The sequence below is a fragment of the Polyergus mexicanus genome, unplaced genomic scaffold (genome assembly GCF_030449975.1).
Source record: "Polyergus mexicanus isolate NDT 795.1 unplaced genomic scaffold, iyPolMexi1.0 SCAF_25, whole genome shotgun sequence".
Classification (NCBI taxonomy): domain Eukaryota; kingdom Metazoa; phylum Arthropoda; class Insecta; order Hymenoptera; family Formicidae; genus Polyergus; species Polyergus mexicanus.
This window is the reverse complement of record NW_027223345.1, coordinates 1,061,946-1,089,666: the sequence shown is the minus strand read 5'-3', so window position 1 is coordinate 1,089,666 and position 27,721 is coordinate 1,061,946. Positions and strand designations below refer to the sequence as shown.

The following is a 27,721-nucleotide window of genomic DNA, read 5'->3' as shown; positions in this document are numbered from 1 at the left end:
CAACCGTGAATCAATCCGAGCTAAATAAATTCATTTTCTGATAATATTGGAAGAAGTATAATACAAAATTGGAATTGGATGCTAACAATAGGTAACCTTTAAATTTTTTTTGTACGATACGTTTTACGAACATCGTAATGATTGCAGGGACACAGACATTTTAAGAATAAATCCACGTTTTGTTACGTTACGCGCTGAGAGGTTAAACGTGGTCTTTAAAATTACAACAGAGGTCATGGAGGATCGATATGCACCGCCGTTTTGTTCATGTGGATGTCATGCACCGCGGCCGCTGAAATCGATCGAACCACCGCACGAGCCGTGCTGTTGCTGCGATTACAATCCTTTCAGCGACAATTCAAAAGAATCAGAGATCTATGATTTGCCGTTTGCCTTGCGAAAGCTGACGGTAATGAAGTGCCAGATGAAGAAATGGCGCATGGAGCGGTTGCAACTGGAGAGCGAAAATAGGTCTCTGAAACAAGCCCTACAATCATTCGGTATCGATGTTCCATTCCATGTATATACACGGAAAAAAAATTAGCTGCCATAGCTAAAAACTACGTGTGGTAACTAGATTTCAGTCGTAATATATGGACAGCGAACATCTTAGCTGTGATACTTATTTATTAGGTGCAACAGCAAATCGTTTTGCTGCAGTTTAGAAATTTATTTTGCAAACCATGATTAGCTATGATAGCGACAATTTTTTTTTCCATGTAGCCAAACTTTTCTCTCTTTTGCTTTTAATATGTTATTACGTTCCTCATATACCATTTGAATCACAAGAATATTAAATCGGTCATATTTCGCTTATGAAATAGTTCTATTGTAATATAACAACTTTTGTAATAAAAGACTTGTTCTATATCAGTCAGTTTTGTATACCTTGGTCAAGATAAAATAATTTTTCAATTTAAATATATAATTTGATGTGTATGTGTGTTCCACTATTATATGCTATAAATCCCATTCTTGTTCTTCGCTTTTAATTCTGCGGAATCGGTATGTATAGCGTACCGCGAGAGAGAATCTGCTCCTTTAACCCGCATAAAAGAGGATTACGAGCGGTCAAATAATTTTCATGTAGGTGCGAAGCTCGACGGAATACTTGGTCCCGATCCCTTGCTCGTGCATTATCGCGAGGAAAACGAAAGGCTGCAGAATGCAAATGAGCAACTGGCAGAAAAAGTTCGCAACCTCGAGGAAAGCCTCGCCGAACGAGATTGCTGCGACGATCCCTGCGAGAAAGTTAAATATATGAGGGAGAAAATAGCAGCCCTGAGAGATCGTTTCACTGCCGAAAAGAAACAGTACTACTGCTAATTGAATATGAGATTTCGCCAAGGCAGCAATGCGTCTCTCTTTTCGCATATCTCTTCTTTTAATAGGCAAAAGAGTGTTTACCCAATAAGTAGAAAAAAGACCGCACTCCATAAATTTATTATTAACTTCATAGTTTAGAAATTAATGGTTAAAAAGCTCTTTTTATTTCATATTTTGCAAAGTTATATAGCTTTGAAAGAAGATTAATCACAGTTTACTTGCTCGCTTCATATTTTCTTAAAAACTATCAATCTTCATTAAACGTAGGACTAATATAATTAGATTAATATAATTACGTGTAAACTGTTAATGTTTCAACAGAATGCGAGATACGATATCACATTTTAAGCTGAAACTGGCGGAAGCCGAGGAGGATACTTCCTGCGCGGCACTAAACCGTTTGAGGGCAAAGCTTCGCGAGTTAATGAAAGATGGTCAAAAAGCTGATCAACAGGTGTCCGTGGTTGTCGAGAGATCAATGCAGACGGTGGATCTCTCAGAGAGCTACGAAAATCTACGAATAGAGAATGAGCGTCTGCAAGCCGAGTTAATGCAAGTTCGTCGTTCAATCAAGGACGTTGCTGTACCGATTTTAAAAGACAGTGTCGCTCCTCCGTCTGTAGATGAGGAAGAGATAGATACGTCGATGTTACGGAGCCGTCTTCAGAATTGCGAAGTGCTTCTGGCTGAATTGAAAACGCATTTAGACGAGAAAACGGCTTATGCGGAGTCTCTAAAGAGCGAACTTGAAGAGCAGAAAGCTTCTGCCGCATTGGCGTTAGATATGGATCAAGTGACCGTTAGCCGTAAAGACACGGAGGACGAGATGGTTGAGATAAAAAAAGAGCTTTTTGATGAATTAAAGAAAACATTAAAAATTAAAGAGAACATTGTGTCAGAGAAAAATGATCAAATAATTAAACTGAACAACGAAAGCAAATCCTTGAGAAAGCATATTGAAACAATGAAATCCGTGTGTGATGAATTAAGTACTAAAAATGCGTCATTACATAAAGAAGTACGAGAAACACAAGAGGAACTGGAGAGAATGAAAGATGAAAATAACGAATTGAGAAACGAGATTGATAAGTTGAATGTTAATCTGCGTCTCCAAGAAGAAAAATTTCAAGTGGCGCAAGAGGAGCTGGGGGGTGTGAGAGACAATTTGCATAGTCTCGGGACTGAGAATGAATTCTTGAAGAAGGCATTGGAAAATGCTCAATTGGAGACTAATGAACTTAAAGAAGAAAATGTTGTCTTGAAAAACAATCTTGATAATATGATTAAGGAATTGGAATCTGCGAAAGACGAAAATAATAATATTAAAGCGAAGGTTGATCAATTATTATCTGAAAATAAGTATCTACGGAACGAATTAGAGAAGCGAGTGGTGGAGACGGATCAGTTAAAATCCGAAAGATCTGCATTAAAGGACGGTCTCGATAAATTACTGAAAGAAATGGATAGATTAAAGATTGAGAACGACAAACTAAAGGATGAAAATGTTATTGTTAAAGCCGAAAGAGATAATTTAAAATCTGAAAATATTCTTCTTAAAGATGATTTGTTTAAGACAGATTCAACATTAGATGACACAGAGAAACAATTGGACGAGTTCAAAATCAAGAATGGAGTTCTTACGGAAGAATTGGAAAAGGCTAATGTAAATAATAATAAGTTATTCTCAGATTTTAATGCCGTGCAAAGCGAAATAGCAAAGTTAAAGTTGGAAAACAGAAAATTATTACAAGAGGTGGATGATGGGAAGGAAGAATTAACAAAATTATTATCCAAAATAGAAAATCTGAGGAAGGAGATAGATGATTCAGGTAAGGAATTAAGAAGAGTAAATAACGAAGTTGTAGATTTGCGGAAGGAAACAGTTGGGTTAAATAATGAATTAAAGGAGGCGAAAGATATAAATGAACAATTAAGAACAGACGTTCACCGAATGGCAGTAGACAACAAAGCTATTAAAACGGAATCGAATAACTACAAAGATGAAAATGATAAGCTAAAGACAAAGGTAAGCGAAATGAAGGAACAAGTAAATTTATCGACGGATGAAGTAAATAAATTAAGAAAACAACTTGAGAACGCTGAGAATCGGGTTAAGTTGCTCGAGCCTCAGATCGCTAGTTTACAGACTGATAAGGACGAGGTACAAAATGATATCAACGTTTTGCAAAACGAGATCAGCAAACTAAAATTAGATCTTAGTGCAGAAACTGCTGCTAAACGAGACATTCAGGAAGAGTTAATAGCATTGAAGAATGAAATGAAAAATTTGATCTTAAAAATCGATGAATTGAAAGTGCAAAATCATGTCCTAAAAGAAGAGAGAGATGCCCTCAAGAAAGAATTGTTGAGTATGGGCGAGAAATTGTCGAATTTAAAAGTTACAAATGCTGAGATGACGAGCGAGGTTAATAATTTAAGATCGACTATATCTAAACTTCAATCGCAGATATCTAAGTCGGAAGAAGATATGGAATATTGGAAAATAGAAAATTGCAAGCTCAAGATAGATGTAGATAAGTTATCCATCGAGAATGAAAAGACAAAGGAAGATTTAAACGTCTGTAAGGTAGAGATAATTAATTCGTATTCCTCGCGTTTGATTTCTTATTTTTGATAATAATTATCTTGAAATTCATAGGTTGAGCGACAATCATTAGAGAAGGAGATAATTAGTCTTAGGAATGAAAAGATTAAGCTTGAAGGAGAAATTACAGAGCTTAAAAATCAACTGGAAAGACTAAACCTAACTTCATTTGCCGAAAAATCTACTAAAGAGAAGGCTGTAGGAGAATTGGCGAAAGTCAGCGACGAGATCATTGCACTGAGAGAAGAACTTGAAGCATTGAAAGCTGAATTGACTAAATTAAGGACGGAGAATGATAAGATGAGAGGCAGAGAAGATAATCTGTCGCGTCAAGTATCAATGTTAAAAATAGAACTTGAAAATACAAAAAATGAGATATTAGCTTTGAGAGCTGATAATGACGCATTAAAGTCGAGAACAAATACATTAATAATTGAGAACAACGAATTCAGAAATGAATCAACGAAACTAATATCCGAAGTTGATAATTTGAAATTAAAGAATATAAGTTTGAGAAAAGAGCGACAAAAATTTGAAGAGGAGTATAGTAAACAAAAAAGCGAGGATGATAAACAGAAAGCTGAAATTAGAACTTTGACATCAAATCTGATAGCTGAGCAAGTGTTATCGAAACAAATTAGGTCAGATTTATCTATTAGTCAATCGGAAAACGATAGATTGAGAGCGGATTTAGAAAAGCTGCAGAAAAATATGGATGCATCTAAACTAACATATGAAAAGTTGAACGATGAAATAAAAAATTTAAGGGAAGCATCGATCGATGCGCAAGACAAGCTGAACAAGTTACAATATCATGTGGATGCATTACTAGAAGAGAAAAAAGCGCTTCTGAGCGAACTGGACGGTTTACGAATGGAAGTGAATAGATTAGGTAAAGAAGTTATATCGAATAAAACTGCTAAGGAAGCTGCTGAAAAGGAGATGATCGTTCTAGGCGGCGAATTATCAGCGCTGAAGGCAGAATTGGCGAAAAGGCGCGCGGAAAACGAGAGCTTAAAGAAGGAGTTGAATGATATAAATAAACGATATGCTGGATTGGAGGCCGAAAATGTCATTCTGAGAACCGAAAATACTAAAATAGCGACAGAACTCGATTCCTTTAAGTACAATTTAACAATAGCGAAGAACGATCTCGATAAATCTGAGAATCAGAATGGCATGTTAAAGAAAGAGATCAATGAGTTGAATAAAATACTCGGCGATGCCGAAACAAAGATTAAATTTCTAGAAGGACAACTTATTGACTTATCGAATGAAAAGGAGAAAGAGAGAAAGAGGCTCGAAAAGGAGGCGAACGACGCGAAAGCTCAGACTGCGATTTTAAAGGCTCATGCTGATGATGCGCGAGCACAAATCGAAGTCTTAGTTAAGGATCTGAATGCAGAGAAAACAGGCAGAAGCACTGCCTTGAAGGAATTGGATACGTTAAAAGACACTTTGGCTCATTTGCGGGATGATTTAAATATATGCCGAGAGGACAACGAGCGACTAACGATCAGATCAGCCACTTTGGAAGATCAAGTATTGGTGTTACGGACGGATTTGAGAAAATTTGAGATTGAAAACGACAAATTGATGAAGGAATGTAACAGATTACAGGATGAAAACAAGAACACGAGTGCCGAGTTGAATAACGCTCGGATCGAGTTGGATAAAGTGAAAGATGACCTAGAAAGATCATTGATAAAACATGATAAAGTGCAGCAAGATTTAACAAAATTTACGATAGAAAAAGAGGAATTGCAAGATGATCTGATAAGAGCGCACAGCGATAAATTAAGAGAAGATATGGAGAAATCGAGAGACGACTTTGCAAAAGATATGGACGATATCGATAGGCTAAGAGACGAATTAGAGAAATTGACAATTGAAAACGGTATCCTAAAAACCAAAAATACGAACCTGAAATCCGAATTGGATCGTTGTCAAGCAGAGAATAAGCATTTGAACAAACAGCTTGATAATTTGCAGAATGAAAACATTAGATTACTAAAATCTTCTATTTCTCCTATCGAAGGTTTGTAAGATTTTTTTTCAATATACTAATCTAAAATATTATATTTATATAGCATGTTTATAGATACTTAAATATTCATCATTTTTATCGCGTAGCTATTTATTAAATCAATGGGCATAATTTAGTCGTGTAATGCGTTTTATTCATTTGCGGTTTTCGACGAGCCTTTTTCTCGCCATTGAATTCGTTGGCCGTACTCGCATTTAAAAAGAAGACATCTTTATAATTTCAGAGGCTGGCGTGATTAAACCGGATGAATGCGGCGACTTCGTTAAGGCGAATGAATTACTAAAGAAGCAGATTGAAAAGCAATATGACGGTGAAACTTGCATAAAAACTTTCCAACTGTTTTGCCATCTCGACAGTTTTTATCGCATTGCATATTTGCTTATTCATAACTTTTAATTAGAGAGTCGGACTAATATCTTAATAAACTTAATATTTCCATAAACTTGTAATGTTTGAAAGTAACATTTTGCAATATTAAATCATTATATCTCTTTTATTAATTATACGATGTTAATTTTACATTGTATAGTTATCCAACGGCACATTCAAATACATTTTGTATGAGATGAGAAGCGTGAAACGATGACGAAATCTTGTTACACAATTTCTACCAGATGATTCGTATTTCTTTTAATAGCCGTACAACGTGTACGTGATTACATGCGTTATGTAGACGGCAAAATTCCTATGAAACCCGCAATGGCGACGACGCTGGACGATGACTTCGAGGTCCTGCGTTGGACGGTGCCATCCATCGTAGAAGTGTTAAAAGAATCTCAGAAACTGTCCGAGAATATTTATCTGGCGGAAATTGAAGTGCAAAACATTGATAAACTATTGGAATTGCTTAACCAATGCGAGAGAGATAATGAGAATTATATGAAACAACTATCGGTGAGAATAATAAAAGCATCAGTTTAATACGCGGTTCTATTTGACGAGTTATCAAGAGGGTAATTCGAAATTTCCGACTTGCGCGTATTAACGCGGGAAATGAATCGTTTCTAGGAGCTTGGTATAGAAGTTACCAAGGTTGCAGATGTGGATAATGGCGATGAGCTTGCAGCTTTTGACCCTGAATCTTGGTTGAAGGTACGTGCGTATAGTGATAAGAGTTCATTTTGCTAATCTCGCAGCATTCCCTTCTTTATACATCTATTAAATTTCATGATTCTTTTCTCTATGTATACAAACATTGTATATACAACAATCTTAACAGATATATGAGAAGATTCTTAGGATATAATTTTCTGAAACGCGAACGATTTGTTTCGCATCTTTCAGTCTTTGACGCTGACGCAATTGGCTGAGCTGCACGACAAGATTTGTTTATTGACTTCAAACATGGTGCAACAAGACAGCGGTCCCGCGGCCTACGATCGATCGGCGATTAATTGGGACTACGGTGGCGATCCGCTGCAAGCGGATTACGACGCTTTAAACCGGCGGATCGCTGCCTTGCAGAAGCAAATAGCCGAGAAGCAGATCGAAGCGGGATGGAAGCTGCAGGAATTAAGACGAGCTCTCCGTCTCGAGCAGGCTAACCTGATTCAAATCTCCGATCGGATGAATCTCGAAAGAAGACGCAATTTGGCTCTCCATCTTACCATGAATGATTGGACGTGAAGCTCTCTAGACTCGATTATATACAATTACGCTTGCATCGAGCAAATTATCATGCAACAACGAGGCGAAATATATATCATATTTATTTTTGCTGCATCGATTCCTGTGTATGTAATGAAAGACAATACAAGATTCGATTTTAAAAATATTCAAAGGACTGTATGTGATTCAGAATAATTCAGTAATTTTTAAAATGTTCGATCTCTTTGACACGTTGTAATTTCGTAATTAAAGCAATGCGTGCCGGGAAAAACGAACCCATACAGCATCGAAAGATTGCAAAAACGTTGCATAGATCTTACATTGAAACATTGTAATATTGCATAGAAGTTGCGAAATGTTTCTGCAATGTTACTGCAAGCCTGCGGCAACGTTGAAATGTCCGCCCTCAGAAATATTTCAATGTAAGACTACAGTAATGTTACGTTGCAATGTATTTGTAATATTTAAATACATTGCTACAAATGTGCAAAACGCTTCAAATTTAATACATAAATTTTGAGAACATATAAAACATCAAAGAGAGATAAGAAAAAAGATTGTGAATTTACGCAATTACAACGAGTTTTTTCTCGTCTCTCTTGGATGTCCTTATATATTCTCCAAGTTTATCTATTAAATTTGAAGCATTTTGCATATTAAAAAATTATTATCAAATTTTTGCTTTTATATAAAAATGGGAACTATTAAACAATTTTCTGTTATCTAATTAACATCGCTATTTTATAAATTATTTACAAGTTTAAGAAATTGATAATGATTAAATAATTTAATTCATAAAATTTAAAATTTTATATAAATATTAAACTCCACATCTTAAGTAGACAATAAACGAATAATTTTAACTTTTTTCGGATAATTATTTGTCCGATTTCTGAACACTCAATTCAATATCTGAATTTCCTGTGTTGGGATTGTATCAGACAAATTAATCTGATAAAAATAGTTATTATACCTTTAATATTACTAACCGCTTTTTGTAAGCTTGATATAACCATCGTGATTAAAACTTAAATATACGGGATAGATAACGCAACGCGCGCCGCATAGTGGTAAACGAACGAAGTAGCGATTATCAAAAACTGTCATTTGTTATGTTTTTGAAATGTTGCTGTAACATTCTCATAAAATATTACAATTCCATATTCCAAAATAATGTCTCAACAATATTTCATTGCAACTTGAAAGATTGTAACATTGCTGCAATGTAATTGCAATGTTCTGTGCTGTATGGGAAAGGGGTCAGATAAAATGACGCTTTCAACTAACCTCATTTGTTCCCGTGCTCTCCTATTGCACGATCCGAATGATTACGATGATTTTGTAGGCAATATAATTGCGATAACGCCCCATATTCAGCAACAACGGTTTTGTTGCTAATCACGATCGAACAATAACAACTAATGAGAGCCGCTTGTTTCGCGGCACACGCTTGTGCGCACTGCCACGTGCGATAACGTGATTTCCTGTTTCATTTCGGAGGTCGCGTTGTTCGATCGAGATTAATTCAATTGTATTGCGTACCGCATCCGTTCCCACGACTTTACCAGGTTCGTCGAATGTGCGCGCGGGGTTCAATAGGAAGGCGAATGCTGTCGACAAAGAGTAAACATATAATTGAAATGCGCGGCTAGATCAAACGGTAAATGAATTTTCGAAATCCATTTAATATGTGTATCTACCGCACAGAATTGAAATAAACTCGTAAAATGCCGATAGAGAGATACGTCGCGGAAGAGAAAGAAGAAAGAGAGAGGGAGAAAAAACGGGCGAACATTTTTTATTAACGCAGCATGGACGCATCGACGATCTCGCAGAAGACATTGTAATATATATTTTTTTTCCAAAATGAATAAATAAATTATTCACATTCGATTTATGAATTATGCGTATATATATGTTTCGTTATTTCAAAATTTTCCATCTTGACCTATGTTTTGCGTTTTATAGAGTGTTATACTATAATATTGTTGATACAGTCACGGAATTGATTGATCGCGGTAAGATATTGCATAATCTTTTCACGTTATATAATAAAGAAATATGATTTTATAAAGCAATATTTTTATTTCAGTCGCTGACATTCGCGTAAGGATAAGCGATAATTGGAAAATTATAAAAAGACAAACTTTTATTTTGCGATTAGTAGAATATTGTAATAAATAGACGGATAATATTTAATTAATTACAATTAAAAAATATTGCTGTTTTTCATAAAGCGCTGTGTCAAGATATATATTCACAGTACATTTATTTTGAAATAACTTTTATTTATGGAAATTATTTAATAACAAAGCATTAAAAATAAAATAAAATCAAGTAAAATGTAATGAAATTCCATAAAAATATAGCTCAGATTTATTATTAAAAATAATTATTTTTAATTTGCTTTCTTCTTTATGCTAGAACGTACTAATCATAATAATTGTATCTTAAAAAATTAAAAAGGGGAAATGTCTCTCTCTCTCTCTCTCTCTCTCTCTCTCTGCCTATCTTTACTTATCTCTCCTTCTTCTTCTCTAACATGAAGTTGGATTGGCGTATAAGTTTCCGGACAGGCGTTGATCACACGGAAACTTTGAGAAGAAACTTTCTAACGTAATTCTCGTTTTCTGATACACTAATGCATAATTTATAGGGCGAAGCCCTGTCCATTGCACCTCTTCAAGATTGACTCTGTTAGATGGCGACCATTAAGAACGCGGTTCTCGCCCATCTTCACGTCCGGGAAGTTGAAGGACATGTTTCACTTGTTGCTGAACTGTTCCGAGCACTTCGGGAGGTATCCGAACGAGATAGTGCTCAAAGACGGGATCGTCGAGTATCGAGATCTGGCGTTTAAATTTACCATCAACGTGATCTAATTGTGCGCTTCCGCCACATTGAGATGAAAAGAGGAGAACAATTTTATAAATTAGATCGTAAGCTCTTCCATTTTGATTTGAAAACTATGATTAGAAACATAATCGGAGAGATACCGCGGTTCTTCATGCATTTCGGACATTTGATAATGATCATGATATTATATTCATGATCTAATTTAAAAAAAAAAAAAACGGTATTAAGTTAATGAATCTGATGCACTATCTGCTATTCGGAGATAGCTTAAGAAATTGCATTAATAAATATATCGCAAAATTCTCTGTTTCGTCTCAAGATATTTTTCGTTCGAAACAATTATGCATTTCATTTTTATATACATATATAAGTTAGAGGAGACTCTCTTTCGAGACTTTCAAGAAATTTAATATTTGTATATCGCAAGTATAAAGAGAGTATGAATATATGAAAGCTATACAAATATAACATCATAACGTTTAAATAGTAGCGTTGTCATAACGCTCAGTATTCAAAGAATAAAATGGTTTTAAATGTTTGTTTTGAAACATACAAGGCTAAGATTGGATATCGTGTGAATATTAAAAAATTAGAAAATAGAGATATGCAAGAAAATTGATTATAAACACGCGAACCGGATCATTTCTAGATGATATGCCCCGCTCTATAACAGCACATATCTGGAATTTACAAAAATCAGTCAAGATTGATCAATAATACAGAAATATATCTATTAGATAACATTTTATAAATTTAATTTATAATACTAATTTTGAACCGCTTTTAATCGTGCATATTTTATCGAAAGTTATATACGTGTATGAGATAAATGTCAATTTTTTATTGTAATATTAAGATGACATTCTGGTATTTCTCATTCGAGTAAGTGTAATATCTCTTCGAATATCATCTCTCTACAATGTGATCCTCTAGAAACTTGTTGCGGAAGCATTAAACTTTCGTCTAATGTAACTTATTGCGCACCTGCGCTTTTAGTAAATACATCATAATTGTAATAAATACGATGCTAGCGCGTTTATTCGATAGGTATCTCGTATAAGTAATGTACGAGATTGATTATATAAATAATAATGTGCCGAGTTGCAAAATTACATAGGATTATTATCGGAAAAGATACATCTTGAGAAATTTCACTGCAAAGCCTTTCTTAAAAGTTTCTTTCTTAAAAGTTGAAACATTTTAGAATTGTCTTCCATGTAATATCTATTTTGTGAAATTTTTAAATAAAGCTGAAAGAGAGACAGCTGACGGGAAGTTAACATTTTATATTTTTCCAGTTATATTCTCGAATTTGAAATGTCCATGTCGATGGAATGCGTTTCTAGCGTGTATACATGTGTGATTTTTTTTTTTTTTTGGTTACCCAACGTACACGTAAATCACTTTCACTGCCCGTGGGGTGCGCGAATTAAATCCGGCTTGTTCTGTAATTCAATTTTTAGCTTTTAATAATCGCGCCTTTATGCATTGGCAGTTGTCATTTTTCTTGAATTGTTGTATTTCGTTGCAACACAAAGCGCATGTAAAAAGCTATGCGTGGTATGTCGGGATGCGTGGATATGAAGGATTAATTGTTAGGAAAATTGAAAAACAAGAATGTATATATATATATATATAAAATATGTATGTTTTATGTTATATCATATATACTTTGATTTTTTAATTAATTAATTGCCATAGGAATTTGTGAGTATAGCAAATGTAGAATTGTATGGGTAAACGCATTTCTTTTTAGTATTTTCTTTTAATATTTTTTTCTTTGAAATTTGTGTCGTATAGTTTTAGTTGATCGAAGAAGAAAGAGAAAAAGAGAAAGGGAGACAGAAAGAAAAAGCAAGGAGAGACGTGACGGAAATAGAGACGATGAGCCGCAAAGTAGTTATGGATATGTTTGATCAGACATAAGAGAACTGCGTCATTTTGATGGTACTAACAATTCATGCTATTTCATATGAAACACAAGAAACTTCACAAAATGCTTTTAAAATGGCTTTTGCATTTCATACAATATATATAAATATCTACATGTGTCTCGCAAGAACTTTTCCTTTAACGTGAAGTAGCAAAAAAAAAAAAAAAAAAAATTGTTCACATACTCTCCTTGCAGTCAGAAATTAATCATATATCACATTTTAGAGACGACATTGATTTACAACTCTGGATATTGATAGAAAAAAGAAGAAAGAAACACATCCAAGTTATATCAAGAAAAATTAATATTACTGTCTTTTTTTTACATAATCATATATTATATAGATCTTCATTTACTGATCGCGCTAGCAGACGAGAAGTCGGGAATAATTTTTTCTTTTTCTCACGTGGTCGAGCTACGCAAGCTAAAACGCCTCGCGTTTCTTTGTTCTGTATTGTTCGCGGTCTCAGCGTTTTCAGCGACAGAACGGTCGTTTTCTAACGTTCGCCGATTCCGCTGAGCGCCGGGGGTGCGGGCGATGTAGTAGTATAGAGTAGGACATAGCCGGGCGCGGGAATGACGGGGACGAAAAGTGATCGGCGGGCGCTTTAAGCGGCCGCCGCGCCGGAGGGTGACGGACTCGCACGAGTCGCGCCGAGGCAAGCCGAAAGCACGATCGGCCCCGTCAGTAGGCCTGCCGCAACGCAGCAGTGAACGCGCTTTCCACCTCTGGCAGGGGTTCGCGTATCTTGAAAGATCGGTTGGACATCATTACCGAGAGCCATCACTCTGATCGGATCCGATCGTTGGTCCCCTAACGATCCCCGGACGATCGACTACATCGGGATCTGCAAGTGACAAGTGTATTCGTGTGAGTGAGTCTCTCGACAGCGACGAGACGTACCATCCCCATGCTATACGCATTCCGAAAGAAACTTGGCACGAGTTTCACACTGTCGGCTACTGATCAAAGTGTGATCTGGTAACGCGGAATGACGCGGCAAAAAGAAGCACTTTCTCAAAGAAACAAGATATATTTTCGTGACTGACGGCGATAAATGATTCCGTCTCTGGGACGATCGATAATCTTCATTTGTACCTGAAATCTCGGATTAATAAATCTACCCGATCGGGACGAATAATTAGAGAGGCGAACGCTTTGACGTTTTCTATGAAAATTTTTTTATTATCAGAATACCCTCGCGCGTCCTTATAATATTTAAAAACTGTGTGAATTTTCCGGGGGATGAAAGATGCATGACAGAAAAAATTAAGCGATAACACCTAACGGCATCTTTTAACACTCGATGTTATCGCGCGATAGAGTAAACGAAGTCTATCTAACACTTATCGATTTTTCCGTCCCACGTTTCTCGAAAACATCATTACGTCATCATTGTGGGACGATGACGAAGGAGGAGAACGGGTCGTTCGCGCGTGTGAGACTTAACGATGTACGAAGTGAACGCCAATAGACTGTGTACGTATGCGGAGTATGTACAATTATTCGATCGAGTAACCCCATTAGAGACGACGTTGAAGTCTTCGTACATAAATAACGCGCGTAATCGCGCGGAGCCTTTAAGGAGTTTTACGCGACTTACTTATATAATCCTCAGTTTTACGTCGAGAGTCTAACCTCAACGTAGATAGGTAGATACTTTGCGTGCTCCGTGAACTGCACTTAAGCCTTCTCTCAAAGCACAGTCAGGTCGTATTCTCATCTTCATCGCTACTTATCGTTAAAAGTGTATATCGGACGTTTTATCGGAGATCGTTTCTCGTGAAAATCGACCGCTCGGAGAACTAGATCAGATCGATGATGGCGGATCCATGTCTTCCACGTCTCAGAACGAAATGCGTCTGTTAAAATCGACATTCTGTGCGACCTGACGAATCTCTCCAAGGATTCGTCTTATTGAAACTTATCAAGCCGCGTTGGGGCACTTAAGAACGGGATTCAAGGAGGACGATATCTGCACGAAGGGGCTGCAAGAGCAAGGATTCATTTCGCTTACAATGAAGAGGATGCTTCTGCTGATGAGCTTGCTGGCCCGATTCGTCGTAGCGGAAGTTCTGCTCGGCGACGTCGACGAGCCACGTAAGTGAATGAAAAACTTGGAGGTTTCCTTGTAGAAAGGAATAAAGAATAATATGTAATTGCGAAAGGAGAGAAAGAGGAGGGAGCGGAGAAAAGGGCGGAGAAGTTTACTTCGACGGTTCGTTTGCGTCCACTAATGGGGAAACAAATAATTGGTTCGGATCGGGGAAAAGATACTTTTATTCTTGTGCTACAAGGTTTCTTCTTTTAGTTTATGTTTCTCCAAAGTTCCCTTATCGGTACGTTTAAGGCTAAGTATCTACGTTGCTCTTCGGAGGCAACAGAGAGAAAAATGTCTGCGCTTGCAATATTTTCCTTGCTTTCAACATAGTGAAAATATTTATGCGCTCGCATTAGGATCGTTTATATCGATGCTTGCATCGATTTTTAACGCATTACGCAACGTAGAGTAATGAACCAGTAGATATGCCAGGTGATATAATGGTGCAGTTCCACGAATGACGATTCATCTCTTCCACCGCGAAATATTAACGTCGGCTTTTATTTGTAACAGCTGACTTTGATTTTGGACAAACTGTTTTTGAAAAGTTTTACAATCAAACGTTTCTTAAAGAAATAGCGTTGAGTTTTTAATTTGAATATTTCAAATTGTTTAAATATTTAGTGACAGAGAGTAAAATTTATTAATTAATTCTATTAATTCAAGAAAATTGTCGATGAATAAGATCACTTGATGGCAAATTGGACCCTTATTGAGAAAATTTAAAAGATTTTTGATATTATAAGTACTTAAAAAAAAAATATATATATATACATATATAATATATGTAAACTTTATTAATTATGGTTTGATTAAATGTTCCATGTAACGCCGAAATTAAAGCTATCGAAGATAGCACGAGAATATATTGAAATAAATGCTGTTATAGGACGCACACAATTGCAAGGCAGATAAAACACTTTCTCTTTATCACTGTCAATTATATCCAGTAGCCAGAGCACACGGAACATTGACAGTACTACAAGCGCTCGAACAAACGGCAATAATTAAATTAATTAACAAAGTTAGTTGCAGCGATTGTTTCGTGACTGCGTATCTATTTAAAAAAGTATTGCAATAATATTTCGTATTAAAATTTTAAATAATGTTTTAAATGAAAAATAGACAAGAAATAGCAATTAATTACTCATTGTCGGTTAACTGAAGATGAAAAAAATAAATTACTGTTTCTAATTTATTTACTTCTGGATGCAATGTTTTTAAGTTATATAAAATTTTAATTATTGAACTTTTTCGCTCAAGAAAAATATTATCTTTATATTTGACATAGAGAAAAATATTGCTTCATTATTTTTCTATAGATTTCTCGGAATATATATGGACTATGTATGCATTCACCGCGCGTACATGTCAATAAAATAGGCGTACAATAATTGTACAATTTGCGACGGTTTGCCAATGTCGTCTGGAATTATTGCATCGACGGAACATGTCGCCGGGTCGTGCCGCAATTATCATGCAACAGCGGCTTGAACAAATAGCGCATTAAACGCGAAACTAAATCGAGCAAGACGGGAATTTATTCGCTGTAATTCGTGTATTTCGGCGTTATACGGATCGATGCGCGAAATGGCCGACAGATCACGCATTCTGATTTATAGCGCGCGCATAAAAGGATACGCAGAGAAATTTCAGGCGCGACGCGGGTTACATCCCTAATTAATCGCAAAGGGCAAGAGTCGGCGCGCGACCGTCACACCGTGTATGTGACATTGGCGACAATCGCATAATCGTTACAGTGCGTATCGTGCGGAGAAGCGCGGTCGGAAAAAAGAAGGGCGAGAGTGTGAGTGAGAAAAGGGGCGGGGGAGGGCGCGGGCGTGCATTAATTTTGACGTACGCGCGGCACGTGAACGGCGCGGAGAATTCGCCGACCTGTCAATAGTTGTTTTGCGGACGGAGGCGCGGACGCGACCCACCGCCACACCATCGTGCTCTACGACATCGGACAGGACCGCGCGCAACCCGTTTATTTAATCGATGCATTATGCAAATTGACATAACGGCTCCACTTCGGATGCAGTAATCGACCGTCGTCTCTCGACAGATTCACAATGGGCCAACGTGTAGTGTACGCCGAATAATTGGCAGTAGCGTAGTATCGTGGGCTGAAAATCAAAGCCGCTGTATATGCACCCTTCCCTATCGCCCTTCTCCTCCCTCTTCCCTCTCTCTCCCTCCCCCCCCCACCCCTGTCGCTGCACACGAATTTCCGTGTATATCAGGAACTAGCGCGATGGACATTTCCTACCCTCCCCCTTCGCGTGTAACGCGCGCACACAGATGTGTAATGCCGTGTATGTTGAAAATTTGGGCGCTATGCTCGGAAATTTGTTGTTCCGTCCGGAATTGAATGCAAGGGGAGACGAAGAGGAAGGCAGACAACGCGACTCTACGTAGGAAAAGACACATGGTATACAGTGAGAAATGAAATTATTTTATATATGCGTATCGCAACAATATCTCGCGTCGAAGAATTTGTGTGAGAGCGCACGCTCTGTGAAACAAAAAGCTCAGAAATACAAAAAAAAAAAAAAAAATAATCTACAATTCATAAAACATTGAAACGCGTATCTCGTGCAGAGTTATAAAATTCATGACTTTGATTGTTTTATACAGTTCTATGTACCGAGATTCTCGTCAATTCATTTCTACCGTAGTGCGCCAGCTTTTGCATTTATATTTCTCAAATTTTTTAAAATCTTTTCATCCGCATCATGCAGTAAGACAACATCTTATTATCATATATCTTTAAAAATGTCACTCATATATATTTCAAAGTTTCATTTAAATCGGTCATTTACCAAGCTACCTGTTGGATAAATAAATAAACAGACAGAAATGAAAGATGATACAACCGAATGAATTCTTAATGATGACTTAGCTTCCTCTGTTCGATCCCGATACGTTTGTCATATGGTCGTCGCATATATCGTAACGTCCTTGTCATGGTTTAAACGTCGATTATATCATAAAGTAGGACAATTGTAAAATTAACATAATTGCTATAGAACATTCGTAAAGTAACGTTATCTCATCTACTTACAATTGTCATGGTACGTAAAGCATTAAATTTTTATTCGATCGTTAAACGGGATAGATTACGATCGGAGGCATCAAACACACGCCATTCATGTATATATTGTACAATCGTTTGCCGTATCATAGCAGGTGACTTTACACTTTATATTGCCGACAGTAATATAAATTATGAAAGTACGCGAACTCTAAATTACACGTGTAACTATCACGTGTATACACGTACGTATTGCGTTGCTTAATGAGTAGCAAAAGATTGGATTAATATAATTGAAAGTGTCTCAATGTAAGTATTAAAACAGATATATCTAAAACAAGTTTTTTTTACACATCAAAGGAATCTGAAAATTCTCGAAAATAACGTCGCCAACGCAATTATCTTTGATAATTTTGATCATTCTAGATAAAATATCTCATAAATGGAATGATATATTAAAATATATAGATAAAAGGTAAATCTTGGCTCGTTATCTTAGAAAAATATGTATAATGAGTAAGTGCTTTATAGCACAAATATTCATCTGTACCTAAAGGCTCGTATCATCGAGTTCGATTAAATCGTTAAGTTATTAATTTTTCGTTTGTTTCATACGTTATGGTTATAAAAGCGAATCGGTATTCGTAAAGATGTGAAAACTATATCATGTATCATGTCGACACGCAAGTAGATTCGCTACCATGCATGCGCGCATCGAATGAAGCGAAATGAATCTTCCGTAAGATCCCTTTATGAGAAGTTTTTTTTTTTCATGAATTACTGGAATCGCCGGGCAATAACTTAACCGACGTTGATAAATTTTGATGGCAGGCGATTGTTAAAAAATACGACGTCCACACGATTTTCACTTCGACTCGTCTCTTCATTTCTAAATATGTTCCCCGATAAATTTGCAATTTATCTTTCATATGTTATTGAGAAACACATATGTATGATTTTTCGAGATAATCGTTTAAAATAAGAGTATACGGTATGTTCGAAAATTCGTAGCGAACAGTGGTTCTTAAGCGCCATCGATACCCATACAGCACCGAAAGATTGCAGAAACGTTGCATAGACCTTGCATTGAAACATTGTAATATTGCATGGAAATTGCGAAATGTTTCTGCAATGTTACTGCAAGTCTGCGGCAACTTTGAGATGTCCGCCCTTAGAAATATTACAATGTAATATTACAGTAATGTTACGGTGCAATGTATTTGTAATATTGAAATGCGTTGCTACAAATATGCAGAACGCTTTAAATTTGATAGATAAACTTTGAAAATATATAAAGACATGCAAGAGAAATAAGAAAAAAAGATTGTGAATTTACGCAATTACGAGTTTTTTCTCTCTTGGATGTTTTTATATATTCTCGAAGTTTATTTATTAAAATCTGAAATATCGTGCATATTAAAAAATTATTATCAAATTTTTGGTTTTATATAGGAAACTATTTAACAATTTCCTGTTATCTAGTTAACATCGCTATTTTATAAATAATTTACAAGTTTAAGAAAATAGTAATGATTAAATATATAATTTCATTCATAAAAGTTAAAAGTTTACTTATATAGATATTAAACTCTATTTTACATCTTAAGTAGACAATTAACGAATAATTTTAACTTTTTTGGATATTTATGTATCCGATTACTGAACAATCAGTTCAATATCTGAATTCCCTGTGTTGGGATTGTGTCGGATAAATTAAACTGATAAAAATAGTTATATCTTTAATCTTATTAGCCGCTCTTTGCAAGCTTTATGTTTTATGTAATCATCGTGACTGAAACTTAAATGCGGGATAGATAACGCGCGCCGCGTAGCGGTAAAGAAACAAACTAGCGATTACCGAAAACTGTTTTTTGTAATGTTTTTGAAATATTGCTGTAACATTCACATAAAATATTACAATTATATGTTCCAATAATGTTTCAACAATATTACATTGCAACTTGCAAGATTGTAATATTACTGCAATGTAATTGCAATGTTCTGTGCTGTATGGGTATTTACAATCGCGATTCGACGCGTCGAATCCGCTTATAAATCTCTTCCCGCGGTAAACCGCGTGCTCGTAATGGAACGTAATATGCGTGCAGAGTAACGGTCCATTACGGGCGAAGATATTGAAATTCTGCGAAAGTGCAACTTGGATGGATGGAAACTTAAAATTCTTTTGCCGAGGTTTGCGCCGCAACCCAATCACCGGCTCGAGCTTCATATCGGGCTATAAGAAGAGAGGGAGGGAAAAGGGCGGTGGGGGTGGGGGCAGGCGAGAGGGGAGGGAGGGAGGAAGGAAAGTTTATAAAGCACGGATAAAAAGCGGTAGTATTCCGCGGATGTTGCGCGCGGACTCGAAATAAAAGGAAACTGCAATTACTGCCGGCGGCGATTGCGTAAAGAGAACGAGAGCGCCATGGGAATCGAGAAAGCGCAGTCGGTCGTCTCTCTGTCGGGATGTCATCCACGTCCGTGTCGCCGCGGGTTACGGGGAAGAGAGATGGGAAGAGATACAAAGAGAGAGAGAGAGAGAGAGAGAGAGAGAGAGAGAGAGAGAGAGGGAGAGGGAGAGAGAGAGGGAGAGAGAGGGAAGAAAGACGAAAAAAAAATGGGCTTCAACGTCCGCTGCGAAATGCATGGTAACGATCGGTGACTCCAGATAACCGGAAGCTTCGCATGGGTAGTGCATCCGGGCGCAACGACGACGCCTTGCCCGGGTTTGCATGTATACACCCGGCGGCGCACACGTTCGCCCTATTCGGGGAAGCCGCGGCGCGATTGCAGTTAGAACGTGACGCCGATCGAGAGAGGCGTATTTTTACTATGCCGTATTGTTCTGCCCCTCTCTTCTCTGTTTTTTTTTTTTTTTCATTTCTTGTTTGGAGCGCGATTTTAGTGCCTGTGATTTTACGAATTGCATGGCACAGAGTAAAGTATACATATATATACGGCGTTACATAATAATTGTGCGCTTTATATTGATACAAGTTAAGAAGGATATCAGAGTTATTTAAAGCGTCATCGCCGATTCTTTTGTCACGCTTATACAAAAGTCGTTCTGCGATGTAACCGATAAAATTCAATTAAAAATTCTTTGCAAAATTTAGAGTCAATTTTCTCTGAGAGAAAATATGTGTTGAAATGTTGGAGGTAGTTTTTGAATTAAATGTGATTAAAAGCGAGCTACATTTTTGCGAATAAAAATTGTCTTGTAAGATTTATTCTATAATCGAATTACTTGAATATTAAAGAATCGAGATATCATAATAAATTATGCGCTCTTTAAATAAATAAAAATATTATTAAAATAAAGATTAGAAGGAACAATTGATTGTTTCAAATTTAATATTTACAGTACGTAAGCGTCTTGACATTTAAACTTTAAATTAGCTTTTTTTATTAATCTCTTTCAATGTAGGAATCATGACGCAAGATAAAATTATTTCTCTACTGCAATAAATATTTTTATTATTAGGTGTATAACTTTGCTTCCGCCGTTTTTTTTCCGAAATTCGAGGTTTTATTGTAAAAAACTAGTTATTGCTTGTTGAGTCACTCCCAATGATCGTGCCAATTCTTTTTGACTTTGACTCGAGTCTTCATTAAGTAATGCCTCCAATTCTTCGAAAACCTTCTTTCTTCCACCTCTATGCCGATCTTCGACGTGAAAATCACCGTTCTTGAAGCGTTGAAACCACTCACGACACGTTCTTTCACTAATAGCGGCTTCACCATAAGTACAATATTTGAGAGCATTCGATGAGCCTCAGCCGCAGATTTCTTCATATTGAAGCAGAAAATTAAAATCTTCCGCAAATGACGAGAATTTGGCTCGTAAACTGACATTTTCAATCGAGAATAACTTTATGATGCAGACACAAATCGACTAATGTTTCTATGGGGTTATGTTGACAGATGCCCAAGTTTATTGCGTGACATCTATGATCTATTTATTTCGACCACTACTTACCGCCATCTATAGGAAAACGGCGAAAGTAAAGTTGTACACCTAATATAATCGGAGAAAGAAAAGCACGAGTATATAAAGCTCGTAAAAGAAATCCAATAATTTAGGCTTGCGAAAATAGAAGGCTTATGAGAGATTATTTCGATATCGATATTATATAGAGACGTTGCAAAATGTACGGTGGCAATTTTTAATAAAAGTTCTGGCCATCGAAAGTTCTATCGTTGAACGAGTTTTGCCGCATCGAAGGTCCGCGCGTCGCGTGTTGCAGCTTCTCGTTTCCGTGCCATTGCGCTTATGTCTCTTGCGCACCAATGTCGGAACGGCTTCTATTTGTAATGCAGGATCATGTCATCTTCCTTGATATCACGATTTTCTCGCATCCGGCTCGTAAAAGCCAGACGACGTCATTTTCCGCCTCGCATATTACTGCTTGCATTTTGTAACGACATTTAACAAAAAGCGTATGCATGATATTAACCCCTCTCATTGTTTCTATTTTCTTCTACGATGTCATCCGGATATGTCAATAACGATAATTAAATCGTATTTTGCGCTTGATGAGTAATTTTCTATCAGAGAAGGTCCTTCCGCTCTTTGCATTTTAGTCTCACAAATTTTGTATATCTGATAAAATGATATTCTCTTAAAAGATTTCTCTTTTTTTTTTAGATCGACGATATATTATATTAATTATTAAAATTATTAGATATCATAACGATAATATAGTTCTATATATATACAGATTGATATCACTTTATGCCAATTGTTAATGTCAATAATTTAAAATGCGCAGTGGTATTCTTGGCTGCAAATACATGTGTTTCGAAATTTTAGGAGGGATGAAGAAACACAAGGTTCGACATGTAAAATAATTGACGAACTATTAACTATATATCGTCGAAATCGCGACATTTAATTTCGCAATCGCGGGATTATAAAAGCCTCGTTAAAGCGCCTATTTCACCGTCAGCGTTATTAATTTTCAAGCTGTACGGCGTCCCGAAGGCAGTTCGCGGGTACTCGCGAGAGAGAGAGATGAGGGAAATACTTCGTAAATCACTCGACGGGATTTATTATCGAGGATGTTCACGTAAACGGCGGCTCCGCAGCGGCTTGTGTCGGTAGCGCCGGAAAAGAAAGGGAAAGCTAGCGGCGATGGGAAAACGAGAAAGAGGGAACGAGCACGAGGCTGCTGGATGACCTAACCCGGTCGTAAGAGAAAGATATCCGGCCTTGAAAAGCGAAAGGCGAAAGTCGTATGGTTGGGGAAGGATGTTGTACGGGGAGGAAAAAGAGAATAAAAAAAAAAAAGGAATAAAAACGAGAAAGGAGAGGAGAAAGACCGCGGAAACTATTTCCACAGTGATGCGGTGTACAATGTTCGGTTGGTACGCGAAATAAGTCGGCGCGGCCGAGCGATATGTGTAGCGCGAGAAAAACAGGAAACCGCGGTATTTCAAAGTCCTGGCGGGCTAACGAACGACCGTAGCCGGTTGGTTGGTTGGTTCGTTGGTCGGCTAGCTAGCTAGATCGGTCAAAACTTCCTGTTAGCGGCGGGGAACCTGTCGACGAAAATTTTTCGCGAACCTCAACGAGCAGTGACTAATGCGCTACTTTGCCGCTTTGGCCCTTTCCTGGCGATAGAGTTACTCGTTGAAGAAAATCAATACGAAATGTAAGGAACTTAATTTTTAGAGATATATTTACCCTCTACTGGTTTTTCTAATTAGAAAATTATGAAGCTTTTTTTGTAATTTAATGATTATTAAATATAATTAATGTTATCGATTTTTACGTCAAAATAAGATCTTATGTCAAGTCCGTATTTACGATATTCACATTGGGGAGCGATATCATATAGGCGCATTTTAATGCGTTCATCCAAGAGTATCTTACAATTAGTAATTTAACTAAGCAGACAAATTTGCATTTAGATACGTAACAATATTGCTTTTTGTTACATATATACGCGCTGTGTCGGTGTCTGTCACTCACCGGCTTGATTTCAATAATAAATCAAACGGCGAATGTTCGATGCAAACAGAATGCTCTGACATTGTTACAGATGCAACCTTTCGAGGTTTTTCCCCCGATGCGTTGATTATTTATTCCTCCGATGAGATTTCGTTGCCGATATTTCCGTTGAAACGCGAGACACATAAAAACCGTGCAATATAAGCAATATAGCGCCCATTGACTTTCCCATCGCGTGACATTTCCTCTTCGACTATTGATTATCCAACATATCGTACGCCGGATTTATTTTTTTATTTATCATTTATTTGCCCATCTATAATATCGCTCAACGATGAACGGAGCGCGGAGATTTGCATGCACAACAAGCGATTTGTCGCGCTCAATCTTCATTGTTTTAAGCGGGATCTCTCCGGTAATAATAACGAGCGCGAAAGCTTGTAGGTCCCAAAGAGAGGGAGCGAGGAATAATAATCGTTTCATTTATTTACGCGCTCTCTCGATGTGCGCGAGAGACTTTACCTCCTTTCGCACTGGGTATACGAGCGATGATTTTGACATTATTGGTATTAAATATTACATGCAACGTATTTGTCGATTACGTTAATCGTCGAAAATAATCGCGCCGGTCGTGCGGGCGCGTCCCGTAGTATCTGCATAAAACGCCTCGCTCTTCGCGTTTTCAATTATTTACGCTACGTTATGAACGTACCGAGTATACATTCTATAGCTAATTAGAATAATGCAGAAAACGATGGCGATGTTACAATGCCGCGTCGCAGTCGGTGAAATTTATTCAATACTAACAGCGCTAATTTTACATAGGAATCTTGATGAATTATTAAAGTCTCGCTCCTTCTCCTTCCTCCATGTTCTGGACGAGGTTTAGGGTCGAGGGTTACGTCGAGGCTTTCATGCCTTTTCTATTTGGCTGTACGCCAAATAGCAGCCTCTTTGATTAAGTGAATCGATCCTTGTAAATGTTTAGCCGTATTGTAGCTTCTACTTACGAAACTTACAACCTTTTTCCTGAACACCATAATCATAATTTCAGTCTGGCTTAACGATAGAATACGATATGGATTTAAAAAAATAGATTTCGCGAATACATCGGATGCGATAAAGTATCTATACGCATACTCTGTCAACTAATTAAAAGTTAAATCGCACACTGCGTACAAACACAATTTTGACTCATGCAGGCGTATAATATATACAGAGAGCTAATAGAGAAAAGAAAGTCCCTAACAAAAACATATACATATACCGTGCGAGATTTCGCGTGAAGGAGACAGAGAGACGTAATAGAGGAGCATATGCAATAAGCGGGCGTGGCGCGCTTCGACGTTGTTTCCGACAAAAAGCAAAGCAGTAGCGACGAAAGATAGGTTAGGTTCTGCTCTCGATCTTATGAGTCCACCTTGTGCACATGACGTCATTATTGCTTTGCATTTATCGACGGGTTAGCCTCGTAAGCGAGGCGATATCGTTGGCGCGAATTCGTCGGGGGAGCAGCTGCGAGATCTTAAGTCCTGCGAATGTTGGCGGCAAATTACATTTCCGCGATTCCCGTCCCTTCTACGTCCCAACCTCGAAGAACCGTTACTTACTTACAAAGCGCGCTAAGTCGTAATTCCCGTAAAACTCCTCTCCCACCGAGCCCGAAAGTTCTTTAAACGATCTCGCGCAGGGGAGAACCTCTTTGATCATAATCTCGCCCCGAGTTATTTGGGAGCTCCTGAATTCCAACGCGCGGCCGCTCGAGCGATAAAGTCGCTCTAGTCGAGAAGAAATCTTTCTTTCTATCTTTTTTCCGGGTAAAAGCGATAGAGATGGGAGGAAGGGAAACGTGGATAGATCCGCATGTAAGAGCGCGGATTCGGACTGATTACCAGATACCGGACTGGTATCTCTGCGGATCTTCGAGAAAAAAGCGTGCGGAAGATCGCAACCTGGTTGATTTTCCTAAACTAATGATTGTAAATCGACGTGTGTTTTTTCTCCGCTCGTACTCGTCTCGACGATGATACGAATAATCGTTGATCACCACATTGAACGCACGTTCATCTAATTACGCCGTCTAGATCGGCGAACAGGTGTTTGAATAAAATCGTTGGCGAAGGTTAATAGGCGATCAGTGCGCTGTACGAGAGAAGATACCATTTCCATTGCTGGCGATCCGTTTCATCGGAGATATAGAGCAATTTCATTTGAATCGCGTATAATCCATAGATTACAGATCGTGTTCCCTACGTTTTCTCGTCCGTGACAAAGGTCGCGACGCGGCTAATGGGTTTCTCACGAGCGGAATATCGTCCTACGTAGATCGCCACCCAATAAACAAACAATCGCATGATCGCAATGAAAAATATTTCATAAAGGAACGTTAAGACTCTCGTGCTGCCGACTTCGATAATTCTTTGTCGGACTAATGGCGCTCGTTTCTCTGCTAATCCGATCATCGTCACGCGAAATTACGGTTGAAAAACTTCTCAGCGACGATCGTGTCCTTCGTATGTCGTTACTCGCACTCCCACGCGATCTCGGTTGTCTATTATTAATTCTCCCATCTCATTCCCCATCTTCCGCTTCTTCGTGATCCGTTCCTTTCCGCAAAACACCAAACGTAACTCGGAAAAAGCCGCTTTCCGGTCCGTCCGAAAGAATCCCGTTGGGATTTCTTTATTTTGTTCTTCGTCTATCTCGCCTTCTTTTCACATATCCGAGGGTGCGACTGACGGGAAGGAGAAAGTCCCAGAACTCAATGCGGAACTGATTGGTTCGCGCGATTGTCCGCGGTCCGCCGATTGTCTTGGAAAAGAAATCTAGACGGAGAGAGTAACGAAAAGGAGAAAAGAAAAGAAAGAGGAAGAAGAAGCGAGCATAGCAAACAAGATAAAGAGGGGAAGACAAGAGAAAGGGAGGGATAGATGGTAAAGGAAAGTGACGGTGCGATTTCGCGAACGCGCGACCGCGAGAGATGGCAAGGGAAGCGAGACGCACAAATCTCCTTGCTTTCTTCCATTTTATCCCGCGAATCTGGATTCATTCGAACGGACGGTCAACCATCCGGATCGCCTTCTAATGCCCGTATCTTTATACGCTTCTTGGTCACCAACATAGTGTTTCGGACGAAAGGGGAACACTGCGTCGCCGGCATCGATCCTACGAAAGTAGCACGATTCCTTTCCGGCCGGCCCGAATCGCTAAGATCCGAGGGATATGTTCGAAACAATTGTACACCCGCTACATTCCCTCGCGACAAACTTCTTTGTTCGCGAGAGGAAGAAGGAGCTCGCTTCTATCTGATTCTCTCCCCATTATGCAACGAAGTGGCGTCTTTGTTTTGCTGGGTTTTCTTTGCCTCGTTCTTTAACCTCGATGATAGATGTAATTTATATTATTCCGTACAAAATCTTACATGAAATAGCCTAATTTCGAGACTATATGAGTAGAACTATTTCAAGCAAGATACTATTCTATATGTCACTTCGTTAGCCGGCTTCATCGGTTAACTTTAATTTTAATTTAATTACAGACGGAAGGAAGGAGGGAAGGAAGACGATTAAACTACGATTAACATTAACATCGCTGAAAATGGTGATTAGTAGTTGGAAAGTTGAATGTATATTTGCGTAAACGAGATATTCATTTTTCCTTTACACGATAACCGTGCGAATTTTCGTTGCGGTTACCAACACATTCTTTCCAATTTATTTTCAACGATGCGACCGATGCTCAGTGGGGATTCCTTTTTTGTCTCTTTGCTTCCGTAAAGAGATACCAATGTGCTCGAATGAAACTCGAATACCTGATAAACGGAAAGGTTATTGCTTATCTGAAGGCAAGTACCCATACAGCACCGCAAGATTGCAACAACATTGCAGCAACATTTTTCTGCAAGATTGCAACATTGCAGAAACATTACAAAATGTTGCTGCAATGTTGTTATGATATTGCAGCAACAGTAAAATGTCCGCCTACAGAAATATTGCAATATAATATTGCAGCAACATTGCAATATAATATATATGCAATAATGCTTTATGTATATTTATCGACACAATATTTTTAACATATGAAAAAAGTAATAAGAAATTAGGCATATAAGAATCAGGATTTAGTGTGTATATAGATTTTCTATATTATAATAATAACGAAATTATAAATTGCAAATTTTTCGGTACACATTCGACTTCCTTCAGTGACAAAGAATATCTAAGAGAAATAAGAAAAAATTCAATTTGCAATTTT

At 37.7% G+C, this 27,721-nt stretch overlaps 2 protein-coding genes across 3 annotated transcripts in view; both read left to right on the top strand.

Moving 5' to 3' along the window:
- Positions 1 to 235: 235 nt before the first annotated feature.
- On the top strand, positions 236 to 7,604 carry LOC138943040 (putative leucine-rich repeat-containing protein DDB_G0290503). Its single transcript, XM_070313560.1, has 9 exons — positions 236 to 500; positions 1,091 to 1,313; positions 1,648 to 3,913; positions 3,986 to 4,129; positions 4,673 to 5,969; positions 6,202 to 6,288; positions 6,616 to 6,872; positions 6,987 to 7,070; positions 7,263 to 7,604. The coding sequence occupies exons 1-9, from the start codon at positions 236 to 238 to the stop codon at positions 7,602 to 7,604; spliced, it is 4,965 nt and encodes a 1,654-aa protein (XP_070169661.1).
- A 5,481-nt stretch (positions 7,605 to 13,085) lies between these two features.
- Positions 13,086 to 27,721, top strand: part of LOC138943155 (neural cell adhesion molecule 2) — a 34,202-nt gene continuing 19,566 nt past the window's right edge. The window contains exon 1 of one of the 2 annotated variants that reach the window (XM_070313715.1): positions 13,086 to 14,476. In XM_070313715.1, the coding sequence (XP_070169816.1) occupies positions 14,395 to 14,476 (82 nt within the window). In that variant the 5' untranslated portion in view covers positions 13,086 to 14,394. Of the gene's footprint in view, positions 14,477 to 16,349; positions 16,912 to 27,721 lie in introns of those variants that run through there. The other variant, XM_070313716.1, reaches the window with a different exon arrangement.

Excerpts from the sequence above, each read along its gene's own strand:
- LOC138943040 (XM_070313560.1), top strand. The coding sequence starts at position 236 with ATGGAGGATCGATATGCACCGCCGTTTTGTTCATGTGGATGTCATGCA. Across the intron at positions 3,914-3,985 it reads AAGATTTAAACGTCTGTAAG|GTTGAGCGACAATCATTAGA; the intron begins GTAGAGATAATT and ends TGAAATTCATAG. Across the intron at positions 6,289-6,615 it reads GATTGAAAAGCAATATGACG|CCGTACAACGTGTACGTGAT; the intron begins GTGAAACTTGCA and ends TTCTTTTAATAG.